General features: G+C 49.8%; 4 protein-coding genes across 4 annotated transcripts; 2 read left to right on the forward strand and 2 right to left on the reverse strand.

Moving 5' to 3' along the window:
- Positions 1-114: 114 nt before the first annotated feature.
- UA08_06604 (hypothetical protein) lies at positions 115-2,011 on the forward strand (the record flags this gene model as incomplete). Its single annotated transcript, XM_020268900.1, has 2 exons — positions 115-204; positions 236-2,011. The coding sequence occupies 2 exons, from the start codon at positions 115-117 to the stop codon at positions 2,009-2,011; spliced, it is 1,866 nt and encodes a 621-aa protein (XP_020118420.1).
- A 398-nt stretch (positions 2,012-2,409) lies between these two features.
- UA08_06605 (hypothetical protein) lies at positions 2,410-5,848 on the forward strand (the record flags this gene model as incomplete). Its single annotated transcript, XM_020268901.1, has 6 exons — positions 2,410-2,587; positions 2,639-3,476; positions 3,534-4,519; positions 4,570-4,617; positions 4,681-4,952; positions 5,009-5,848. 6 exons carry the CDS (start codon positions 2,410-2,412, stop codon positions 5,846-5,848), a joined length of 3,162 nt encoding a protein of 1,053 aa, XP_020118100.1.
- An 836-nt stretch (positions 5,849-6,684) lies between these two features.
- Positions 6,685-8,819, reverse strand: UA08_06606 (hypothetical protein; the record flags this gene model as incomplete). Its single annotated transcript, XM_020268902.1, has 3 exons — positions 6,685-8,218; positions 8,303-8,652; positions 8,715-8,819. The coding sequence occupies 3 exons, from the start codon at positions 8,817-8,819 to the stop codon at positions 6,685-6,687; spliced, it is 1,989 nt and encodes a 662-aa protein (XP_020118101.1).
- Positions 8,820-9,408: 589 nt separating this feature from the next.
- Positions 9,409-11,818, reverse strand: UA08_06607 (pH-response regulator protein palH/RIM21; the record flags this gene model as incomplete). Its single annotated transcript, XM_020268903.1, has 2 exons — positions 9,409-11,648; positions 11,728-11,818. 2 exons carry the CDS (start codon positions 11,816-11,818, stop codon positions 9,409-9,411), a joined length of 2,331 nt encoding a protein of 776 aa, XP_020118427.1.
- Between the last annotated feature and the right edge of the window lie 893 nt (positions 11,819-12,711).

Below are 12,711 nucleotides of genomic sequence, written 5' to 3' on the forward strand. Positions count from 1 at the left end.
TCGACTACCAGTGCACGAAGATGGCTCTTCCAATTGTCGGTTAAAGCGGGCTGGTTGTCTACGAGGCAATGAACAACGCGCTGCGCCACCACGGCCCAATGCCCACAGACAGTCATGTCTGAATCCCCCGACAACGACCGTCGCGAACGGCCGTTGCTTTTCTCTGCGGTAATCCAAGCCATCCCCGGTTCTACAATCTCTAGGGTCAGAAGCTGATAGTTTGTGCTTCACTTAGAATCGCAAGTTGCGCCATTTGCAAGGCCTCTCAGTCCGAAATTTATTCATCACGGCGCCGAACCGGGCGCGTGGGAAGACCATCGACGACGACGATATCGATTATTCTTCAAAATCTCCATCCAAGCTTGGAGCTCAGGCGGCCGATCGATCGGTGACTCAATCCCGCTCGTACACTGACCTTAAGTCGTTATCATCAAACAAACAGTCTGTCAACGGTGGGCTAGACGGAAATGACAAGAAGCCCCAGGAACCCCAGCGTATCCGTCGAAGAAGTACTCTACCATGGAGCGGAGGCAACCTAGAGTCTCGACAATCGAAGCTAGAAGACATTGCTCGGAGCAGAATGGCTGACACGTGGTTTTCGATTCACTGCGATGGCATCGACAGCCCTGTATACGTCAGCGAAGTCGTTGAGAAAACAACGAATCCGGCATTCCGCGTGTTCGACCTCAATGTATGCGGACCTCATATTTCCAGAGTTGATCAAGTCACTGTGAGACTGTGGGTCAAATCGGAGCATATGAGTGACTACATCTTGCTGCTCGAGCTTCAGTTGAGCCTCAAGTCCCTGCAATTTGTTGGCAAGTCATTGGAGACTTTTCACCATCCACTTCCTACAAACTGCATTTTGTTCCACTTTTCCGATGGAATCTTTACAAATCTTACTGATTTTCCTCCCGCTCAAAATACTTCCACGGGCTCTAGGAATGGCACATTTCGGATGATCGAGCCCCAGAATACCTCTTCTTACGATGCTCTTATGCGCTTAGCAAATCTTGATGATTGCATACAGGATGCACTAGCAACTAGAGAAAGGCTGGAATCTCAAATCAGCGTTATCCTGGAAAACCACCACAGAAGCTTGCACTTGCTTGGCCAAGTTCAACAGGCCGAAGAGAAGGCTTCTTTGATTAAAAGAAGTATTGCCAACGAGAAGAAGCAGGTCCGCTGGAGTGCTAAACGCAAGGAGGACTTGCTCTCTAGCATCAAAGCTCGGAGGGAAGCCATGGCTTCTGCCCGTGAGAGGCAGACCAGAACGCAGAGTCATTTGCCTGACGCCCGGCTGAAATTGACCTCTAGCGCCTCTTTGTTGGACAAGAACTATGAAGATACTAAAGGCCAAATTCGCCGGATTAGCGAGGACCTGTTGGACATATATCCCATTGAGCCTATCTCAGACAAAGCATTGGCTTTCACTATTGCCGGGCTGCATCTCCCCAACTCCAACTTTGATGACATTGACAGGGAGCTGGTAGCAGCGGCGCTTGGGTACGCCGGCCATCTTGTCTACTTGCTCTCGTTCTATCTTTCAGTTCCTCTGCCGTACCCTATCCAACCATATATGTCGAGCACCTTTATTCAAGATCCGGTCTCTTCTGCTCTACCACGGCGGACCTTCCCCTTGTACCCGGTCAATGTTCAATACCGCTTTGAGTATGGCGTATTTCTACTAAACAAGAACATTGAGGTCCTTATGAACCGGGTTGGCCTCCGAGTTCTCGATATTCGGCATACCCTGCCTAACCTGAAATATCTACTCTACGTCCTGACAGCTAGAACGAATGAGCTGCCTGCCAGGAAAGCCGGGGGCGTCCGGGGCCTCCTTCTGGGACGGGGCACACCGCTACTGTCCAGGCAGGGCAGTCAGGACAGCTTTGCAAGCGGCGAGACGGTGATATCCCGAGGCATGCCGTCCGAATCATACCCAGCGAAGCACTCGCTCATGGCCACTATGACTCCTGAAACCTCGAAGAATTTGAGAAGCGCAGTTTGACGGCGCTGCACTTTATTTTGGATGGCATGTCACCTGTGTATTTGTTTGGGCGTCTTTTTTCTTTTTTCTTCTTTTTTTTTCCCCCGGTGTCATATAGTCGGACTGCACATACTAATACTAACCCAGAGGATCTAGAGGCGTTGCATTGAAATAGCCATGGAAGGATTACTGTCGCAACTGCACAAATCCACGCAAATAGTATGCAGTAATAATATGTGTTATGTACTATGGCATAATGATATATAATGTTTGTGCCGGCGATAGTTAACTAGTTAACTAACTTAACTAGGCGAGACCCGCCGGCAGCCCCGCCCCCTTGACAGACTTCGCTTTGCATCGGCAGCGCTCTCTGCCCTCACACCCACTTCGTGCCGAAAGAGAGCGACGACAACAGCACAATGGAATCCACTCACGATGTCAGCATGGGCCACCGCGCTGCATCTGCGAGCATTAACAATACAAATACCATTAGTGGCCCCTACCAGGACGCCGACACCTCTCCGCCCGCCCAACACCGCCGCGGCTATCAGGCTTGCGACCCATGTCGCAAACGCAAAGTCAAATGCGACCTAGGAAGTGCGTTGACCGTGCCGCTTCGCTGTTAGTCCCTCAATGCTAATCGAGCAGGTGTCGATAATCCGAGACCGCCGCCATGCGTACGATGCCGCCGCGAAAGCAAACGCTGCGAGTTCTCCTCGACCAGGAGAAAGCGGAAGACATCCGATGCCGAACCGGAAATCGAGGGCCCTCTGCGGCGCGATAAGCGCATGATGGTGGCAGAAGCAATGTATGGCGACTCGACAAGCAGCATCGCCAGCAATGGGAACCGCGAGTCTTCTTTCGGCCCTCCGGCACCTGCACCTTATGACAACGGAGGAGGCCTTCACAAATACTCGTGGCCAGACAACTCGCCTAGCACCGTGCCTCAGCCATCTCCCACCGTGCAGAAAGACCGCCACCACCACCAGCCCAGTCCCATGTCATCGGCCCCCTTTCACGATGCAAGAAGCCTACAATCAAGTGCGTACCGGGTACATAATCGGGGGTTGGCTGGAACCGAAAGCAGACAGACCGTCATGAACAAGACTGCAGCGGACTTGTTGTTCCCTACGATTAGCAACAGCCATGATGCCCTCCATTTGCTTTCAGAAGCGGCTGGTCGGACGGAAGACCTGAACCGCCAGAGGCTTGAAAATAGAGCACGACAGTCGGCTGCTTCGTACGGCGCTCAGATGTCAGCGACCTCGTCTTCGACGCCAAGGAATGCGCATCACCCATATCCGAAACGCGCAAGCCAGATACCGACAGATGGTTACGGTGACAGCGGTAGCTCTGGGTACCGGAAGCAAAGCTTTGAGTCGCATAGTGATCCTGGCTACCTGGACGCCGTCAAGGCCTGGTCGCGGCTCCGATTTGTCCGGGCTGGGTGGCTTAGTGTGGAAGAAGCAATGGCCTACATTGCTTAGTATGTTCATGATTCATTGTATTCCATGTCTTTCCATCTGCTAATATCCCCTTCTAGCTACTACCAGCACCTTGCGCCACTGAGTCCGATTGTGATTCCAGACTTTTCGCCTCCCTCTACCCACAGGACGTTGCTCACAGACGAACCCGTGCTAGCAGTGACGATGTTAACGACAGCCTCGCGTCATATGAAGCCCAAAGGCGACGGTGCCCACACTCGGGGCTACTATATACATGATCGCCTGTGGGATTACCTTCGTGGTATGATCGAACGTCTCTTCTGGGGCCAGGAGAAGTTCACCGGGAACTCAGTAGGCATGGGGACACCTAGGTCCCTTGACATAACCCCCCCGGCTCAAGGCCAAACATCTCTTCGGGGGCATCTTCGATCCCTAGGTACTGTTGAGGCACTTCTAATACTGACAGACTGGCATCCACGGAACTTACATTTCCCTCCTGGTGACGATGAAAACACCCTGCTGGACGCAGAGGCACTTCTTCCGTCACAATCTCGCAATGATGGAGAGAGCGACGGTCGAGGCCAAAGTGGCGGCGGCATCGAAGGGCGTCTCGCCTTTCAGAAATGGCTGGAGCCAACATGGAGATCGGATCGCATGTCGTGGATGCTCTTGAGTACTGCGCAAGCCTTAGCATTTGAACTTGGTATCTTCGACCGAAAGGAACCCAGTACCGTGGACTCTATTGCTGAACAGGTACGCAAGCGACGAGTACGACGACTTATCATTGTATACATCACTCAAGGCAGTGGGCGACTTGGCATACCATCGATGCTGCCGCTTGACAGGTGGAGCGATGATATTGAGCCTACTTCACCGGCAGAGGCTCCAGACGCAGATGTCTCGATTGATCGAATGCAAGATCTTTGGGTGCAGATTTCGAAGATCATGTCATTAAGCAATTCGGACCTATTCCCTTCTAAAGAATATACGTCCGAACTCATCAAAAGCGGGCGGTACAAGCAACAGATTGCTGAGTTCATACCGCGCTTGCACAAGTTCAAGGCATATTATGAAAGCGTCTCTTGTAAGTCCAAGCTAGCTGTGCTGGATGGGCTCGAAGCTAACACGTAGTAGTGTCCCCCCAGATGAAAAGCATCCTGACTATCGAATACGAATATACCCGTGAGTCTTGACGCATACCATGCATGTGGCCATTTTCTTCTAACTCAATGATTTTTGCTACAGGTATCTACGTCAATTGCCTTGCGTTGCAAGCGGTCGTGGAGCGGTGGACTTCCATCAATAATGAACCATCGAGTAAATCATCGGCAGCGACTTCTCTTCGCGTTCTAATGGAGATTTACCGAGTCAACGAGAAGTACATCCAAGAGGTCGTGGATGCTTCACGGAAGATACTTCATATTGTTTTGGATTGTCTTGTTCCAGGGCAACATTTGAAGCATTGCCCCGTGCGGACATTCTTCAGGATTCTGTCGGCGATGATTTTCATTCTCAAGGTAACTATACTGCATACAATAATAACAGAAAAACCGTTGCTAACGGATCCGTGCAGACTTTCACTCTCGGTGCAACAGAAGATGATGTCCGTGTTTCTTTGGATCTACAGGACCGGACCATTGAAGCGCTACGAACCTGTGTCGTGGATGACGTCCATCTCAGCAACACCATCTCTCGCTTACTAGAACTGTTAACAACAAACATCCGCACAAGGTTTCTACGGTTTGCACCAACCGATCGAGGTGTTGACGGCGAAGGACACGATCGCAATTCTCAGCCAAATTCACGTGGATCCTCGCCTAAACCGCCCAAGGATCATGGCTCTGCGTCTAGAGATGCAAGCGCACACTGGCAACAGCAACACCCACAACAACATCAGATCCAAACCCCCACTCCCAACAAGGTTGGATACCAGCTCAATCAAGGCGACGAATTGCAGCAGCAGCAGCAGCAGCAGCAGCAACAACCCGTTGTAAGCCATCACGACCCCTTAGCCGGCATTCCAGCTCAACCCATCAACTCATCCAACATCGGCGTTTCATTCATGCCTCCGCCTCCCTCTGTTTACTACAACTACCTGGGTTCAAATGGAACGCCTCCCAAACTCGACGACGCGACGTCGATGGCACAGCCAGTTCCTGAAGGCGGCGGCGGTCTTCCCGATTGGTTTGCTTTGCCTCTGGACCAGTTCTTCAACAGTTCCATTACAGGAGTAGATCAGGGTCTTGGGGGTACCGGCCCGATGCTTGGCGAGTTTGACATGCTAGAGGTCCTGCTCAATGAGCATTCTGACAAGGACGGTAACGGTGGCCCTGGTGCGACTGGAGGCGGCGTTGCGGACGGTGTCACCGCCCCTACTGCAGGAAATAATCATCATCATGATCATTTCCTATGATTTGAATGACTGAACGATTTTGTTTACATGTATAACGAAGTATATATAAAGGAGATGGGTGAATTATACAAACTGGTCTTGTCGCAATCTTACGAAATAACGGCCGATGTTGGTTTCATTATGTATATAGTTTTCACATGCCAGATAAAAAAATTATAAAATTTCATTGAAACTTAAGTTCGTTCATTATAAGACCTTATAATTATTTACCTTAGGTAGAAGGCTTGCTTATTGTATCCATAGAATACAATATCTATATCTATATTTGCAAAACATGATTCCCTAGATGTACATGGATAGAACTTGTAGGGCTTCCCTAACAACAAAGTGCCCAGCCTTCTTTATACTTAAATACGGCATTGCCCCTTCTATATAATATGGCATGTGTTTGATCCAAGACATGGATCACAATAGAATTTTTTTTCCCCTCGCCTGCATGGGTAGAGCTACTGCGTTTGGAAAAACAGTACGTCGACAGCTTGACGAGAGGAGATGCTGATTGCAGTTCTCTTTAAACAAGTCTGGCACAAACTTCTTTGTCGGTGTTTTGATGGGTAGGCCCTCTGAAAGATGATCCGAATAGACCTACGCAAGGATGAATCGCCAGAGTGCTCCAAATTTTGAGATTTCCTCATCTTCAACTTTTTCTTCTTCCAAGAGTCGATAGTGCGTCCAGACTGGTGGGTTTTATGACTCCAGCTTCATCCAGCGCATGATGAAGCGATTCTTCAATAGATGAATAAAGGCCATGTCCGAGTTGGGAATCGAAGAATTACTAGACCTGATACGCTTATGATTTGCGATTGGCCATAGCCAGAGGCTCATTGTGATGGCTTTCAATCTTGCGAATCTAAAGCCCATATCTCCCATTTCTTGAGGAAATCCCAATTCGCTGGTCGAACGTGACGTCTCCACACGACCGTCTCTCCCGAGGGCAGTGTTTCATAGAAATTATCCGAATCCATAATCAATGTAGGCTTATTTGGAGATTCTATAGGTGGCGGCGACGCTTCATCACGAGTACGTTTACCCAGCGTAGACGGAGGTGACTTGGAGGGAAGATTATGCTGTTGCCTGACCCTGGGCAACTCGCTAACAGGGGTATTAGCAAGTGGTGACTCGAGATCGCCTGTGCCGGTAGAGCCAGGACTGGATGCTGGAACACAATAGAAATCTCCCAGCTCCCAAGCTTTCCAGCCAAGACCAATAACCTTTAGCTGACTGGTCCGGCTTCGGTCAGCTAACACTACACTGAACTTCTCGGCATGGAGACTATCATCAAGTTCTGCGAGATCAGTCATACTCAATACAGTCATCGAAGGGTGAAATATTGACTGCACTGGGGTTTGCGCTGATGTGGTAGGACAAATTAGAATTCGCAAGGCTTCTAGCTTTCGTAGAAATGGGAGCAGTAGACCAAATGTCTCCAAGGTAGAAACTTCCGGAGCAATTGAAAGCTGTTCTAGGTTGGGACAGGTTTGGACCAAGTGAGCAAGATTCCTGGTCGTCAGCGGCCAGCGTGAGGGAAGAACAAGGTGGCGCAACGTAGTGCCATGATTTGTTATGATCGTGTTGAAGTAATTATCACGAAGTTGAAGGAGAGGGCTTATACTAGAAGCCGGAGATCGAGGAGAAGATGGAGCAATTGTCGAACCATTTCCAACAGCAGCAGCAACGATAGAATTAGGACTCGTGTCGTTAGCTACTTGATGTGAAAGCCCTGACAGTCGCATTTTTTGCCTGTACCCGGTTGCGCGGGTGAAATTCACGCAGTACCACCTCTCTAGACCTTTAAAGGAAGACAAGAACTCGCATACATCTTTTGACACTAAATCGTGCCTGAGTGATTTCAACCTTGACTGCTGGGTGAGGTCCGGGCGAACCCCTGACCATGTCTTGTCGACAAACGTCAGGTTACGAGTGTGATCCTGACCGTCAAAATCGCTGAGATGAGTCATCTCCTCGACAACGGACTCGTCGATAGCTTCTTTCCATTCATTGGAGTTCCTCGCGTACATGTTGTAAAAGGAGAATTTTCTTAGTTTCAGAGGCGACTTTTCCTTGACACAGTGGCGGAAATAATCGTGAAAGGTGACGCTGGGTTCCTGGGATTCTCGCATGCGCGGAGACCAATGCATTACCAATTCCTGAAGATGTGGGCTTTTTGCCAGGAGCGTGGAGATGTCGTCTGGATAGCAGAGGGGGTCGATATCGGTCACTTTTAGACAGCGCAAATGCGGCATTGCCGGAATGGTATATATGGGACGCGGGTGTCTGCTCGTAGGAAATCGTATGGACAAAGACGTAAGTTTGGGTAGCTGAAGTAGACCTAAGTACACGGTCTCCAGCATTTTTGTGTTGAGTTCCCAGCTGACAAGACACTTTCAGTCAGTTTTGCCTTTTCCCCCCCTCCTCCTTTCTTTGCTCAGTGGAAAAGAGGACAAATGGACGGACCTGAAGCTTTCTATGTTTTTGGTTCGATCAAGAGCCGCCCTCACAGTAATGTTAAGCATCATAGAAGAGTCCGGCACCCGACCGACCCTGGAGTGTTCCTTCAGCTCGGGCTCGTTCCACTCGCCGCGCAGAGTCATTGACTGCACGAGGGATGCATGGGCTCGCGTAACCAGGGTGTTGAGTCCCATGGAGAAGGGGCTTGCATTGCCCCATCCTTCCGGCTGCTCGTTGCGGTATCGGATGCGGTCGTACGAAGTAAGAGAGATGTCGCGGTAGAGATGCGGAATGGCCATGTAATGCAGCAAGCGGCATGTTTGACAGAGGCGAGCAAGGTCGCCGGGGTCTTCGATCTGTACGCATGCAGATTAGTCTGGGCGAGGATGCTGTTTAGATGCAGAGTTCTACAACTCACCCAGGAAACGATGTGCGCAATCAGATTCAGCGGCAAAGCTGCGATTTGCGCGCGCTCGCTTCCGTTACGATGATGCCGGTCCGCGTCCACGCTTGCATCAATCATGTTGCTGTAGCTGACAGCCGACATGGAGCAGCTCTCCCAGACATCGACTCGTGCGTATAGATGTATATAGGGGCATATATCGATGGAGGTAGAAAATTGCGCTGATGAGGGAAGAGAAAGAAAGATTAGTCCACTAGGCTTAGCGGCGTGGATCTCAGCCCAAGTTCCCGCCGCTGCCGGTCCGGATATCATAGAAAATAATGCCTCGATTGAATTGTAAATTATACAGGAACGTGCCGTGCAGATTAAGATAAGAATGAAGCTATAGCCACTTAACTGGGGGCTACGGAGCGCTGTGTTGGGTATAAGAAGGCGGGATATAGGCATACCCTCAGGGTTCTTCCATCAGCGAGCTGACGAGAATTGCATACAAAGTACTCCTCACTAGTAGTTAATTACATTGTATGGTATCGACGATATATGATAGAAAACAAGTTTGACTCCCAAGTCTCCCGTAAATCTCCCGAAATCCCAGAAATCCCTTGGTTGTCCTCTAGAGCGCCTCGCTAAAAGAAGAGATGATAGACAAAGAGAAAAAGAAAAGAGAGGAACGATAAAATGAATGTAGCACGTATATGGAGAAGATAAGTCACCGAGACCCGTGACTCTGAGGCGTATCCTGTCTCGCTTCTGAATCCGTACCAACATGGTCAATTTGCCATGATTGTTGGGGTATATCTTGTCTAGAACGCATAGCTCCAGCCTCAAAGGCTGAAGCTGACCGGTGCAGTAGCATTTGACCATCCTGCGAAGCATGAGACGTCCTTTCTGTTTCAGTTGGAAACCGTTGGTCAGGCGCCGAATAATTCATTGACGTGCCAGAATTCGGATCTACTTCCACCAGAGCAGCCGTCTCCGGGTCATATCGGAGTTGGCTATTGCTCCCCGATTCATTACCAGTATTTGCCGACGAGGGCCACATTGATGTGCGTTGTCCGTGTGTTGGAATCACCGTTACTGGCAACCCAGGCGCACCGTGCATGCGATCGCTCGAGACCGACCCAGGAGGTTGCGGTGACCACGGCTGTTGAGAAAGATCGCGAGAGGGAATAACAGTCACACTCAAAGGCTTACGGGCTTTTGCAGCGCCGAATAGATTGTGCCACTCACCATGCTGAATGGAAGAAAGGGTTTGTTTAAACCTTGAATTTGAACTTGTGTCGGTAGGAGATGCGCATTTTTCTGACATGTTATCGTCGTCACTGTCACTGGATCTGTCGCGTGTGTTCTCTTCCTCTTCCAGGGCCGTGGCTATTTCCTGTGGCGGAGATGACCGTCTTGTCTCAAACAGACTAGCCATTGGAAGCCAACGCTTCCAACCTGAAGAACTTGCAAAAAATTGGCTATTTGCTGCAGGTTGGCGCTGTGCTCCGTGAGATGGCACAATGGTGCTACAAATATCATCCTGCTTGCCTTGAGGTTCATAGTGACCCTGATGCTCCACAGGCGTGGCGGATATTGGAGGTGTGGGACTGGCAACAGGGTGGTAGCGAACATAATAATCCGTTGAAGCAGCACTGATAGTGTCACCTCGACTGATGGGCGTCACCGCGGCCGGCGGAGGTACGGGAGGAGCAGACGCATTTTGGCGAGGCGAGGCAGTGCCATCCTGGTCCCCGTTCGTAGCAGCATTTCGGGCATGAGCTCCTAATTGGAAAGCAAGATGGCCCCTTCGAAAGGGTTTATTGTTGTTGTTAGGCGCGATAACATTCCTCCAAGCAGCACCTGTTCCTCGCCCATTTCCATCCTCACGGGGACTAGACTGCCTAGGCCATTCAACTTCTTGAGAGGGAGTGACCTCCAGCATCTCATCACCGTCAAAGATTTCCCGGCCCAAGATCCCATCTTTCCGCTCATCGCGCTCAAGAGCCTCTATCCTCTCCACCCACTCCCAGACAACGACACTAGCAGCCGCAGACCCTACCCATCTAATATATTCACCCCACCCAGCGACATCGGGTGAAGCGATATCCATAATGAAAAATACGACGGGAATCAGGACCGCACTGAGAGAGAACGTTGCTACGAGACAGATGTTGCGCATCTTCCGGTGGAAAAAAGCAAATCTATGCTTCGAGAGCGAATAGAAGATCACCCAGGCTGCATAAAGCATATTGAGGGCCAATTCAAAGAGGTAGGAAAGCGCTGGTATAGCATCATCGAAAAGCCGCGGATGCGTTTCCGAACCATGTGAGACGAAGTTGTCCAAAATGGCAAAAATTGTGTCAAGCACAATTAATGCGAAGCCCGCCCACTTGATCAAGACCTTTTCTTTATGGCGCGGGAAAAGCCGGATAAGTGTCTGGACTTGAGCAAGCCACAGAAACGTGCTCGACACGACACGGACAATCCGAAGTTCAGTGCCATCAATCACCTCCTCTGTCATAGCTGTGGCATCTGTAACACCCATTTCGTACTGTGTTTGGGCTACGTGCAATGAATCAATCGTTGCAAGGGTAAGGGAGATTGCACATGATAGCGCTGCGACCTTCTGCAGCCAGGGACGGCCACCCACGCCAGTAACGGAGGAATTTCCACTATAAGAGCCACTTATAATACCATGTCGCCCCAAAAGATTTCCGTCGCCGCCGTGGCTCCCAATATAGAACTTTCGAGGAGTGATGAGGAGAATGATTACCAATACATAGCTGACCACCGTCATGCAGCCGATTGCATAGAGCTGTGGACCAACCGAGGCATAAAACGGATCGTTGCTAATGATAGTGGATGGAATGATGTCGCCAACGGATGTACTACCTGTGCAAGCAGGTTGAAAATAAGCGTCTTCAGTCACCGTTACCGTAAAGGAGTTATTGATCGTGAGTACGCCTAATAACGGAAAGCGAGTGTTGGTTAGTATAGACACTTGAACATTGGATATGGTAGTACTGTCTCCGTTGGAACCTACCATTGCTTGGTAAAAGGAATGGTGTGCATGATGAATGTGCAGAAGTGCTTGTAGTGGGCTGGGCCCAAATTTGACGACGTTCAATGTCCATTTTTTTTGACAACAATACGCTCTGCTTAACTGCGACAACGCGAGGTCTTCCTCGCAGTTGCCACTCGACTGCATCTGGGCAACAGGCAAAGCGGAGTCAATCCCTCCGGGGTTTGATCGCTCATGCGACCATATTGTAATTTGTTCCGTAGGAGGTAGGTGTCTTGGGAAAGAATATGTATGGTCGATGAAGCGACTATTTAAATTCTTCCCTTAATTTTTGACGGCAGCGAAGCGGGAGAAGGCGGCGCCCGGCGATCGAAAGTCGTCTAGACGAATAGATCCGGAATAAAAGCGGTAGGTAAATGTAACTAGAAAAGGAAGGCTATACCAGCAGTGCGATAAACATGCGCATGCGAAGAAAAAGGGAATGGAAGATGTTGTAGTTAGTTTGGTTCATTGAAGGATACGCCGTAAGGAAAGTCCGGTTCCCCGCCGGTCCGACATGTACGATCACGTGCTTTTTGCCAGCATTGTAAATCCAATTAGGAATTAAGTTAGTTAGTTAACTAACTAGTTAGAGTCTAGTTAGTCACCCGGAGCAGGGGATACTTACGTAATAGTATTTTTTAGTCATGTGACATATCACCACATCGATTTGCCTTGCCAGAATCCATCATTTCTACACCTCCTCATCCTCTCTTCCGGGATCCTACTCTACCCCTTGCTGAGCTGCTATTCTGTGTTAATATTCTCATCTGGATAGTACGTGCGTCTTTCTGTCGCCGATTAACTATAGGAATGCTGCTTTTCTCGCCACAAGAGTTGACTCCCACTCCCAATTGAATACCAGCATAGTTCACTATGCCATCCCAACAACCCCAGCATATTGGATACGTACTATTCGCATAATAGTGTTATTTACATCTCTCCTGGCCAGGAACAAGTTACTAC

Source organism: Talaromyces atroroseus, assembly GCF_001907595.1.
Source record: "Talaromyces atroroseus strain IBT 11181 chromosome Unknown scaffold_9, whole genome shotgun sequence".
NCBI classification, from domain to species: Eukaryota; Fungi; Ascomycota; class Eurotiomycetes; order Eurotiales; family Trichocomaceae; genus Talaromyces; species Talaromyces atroroseus.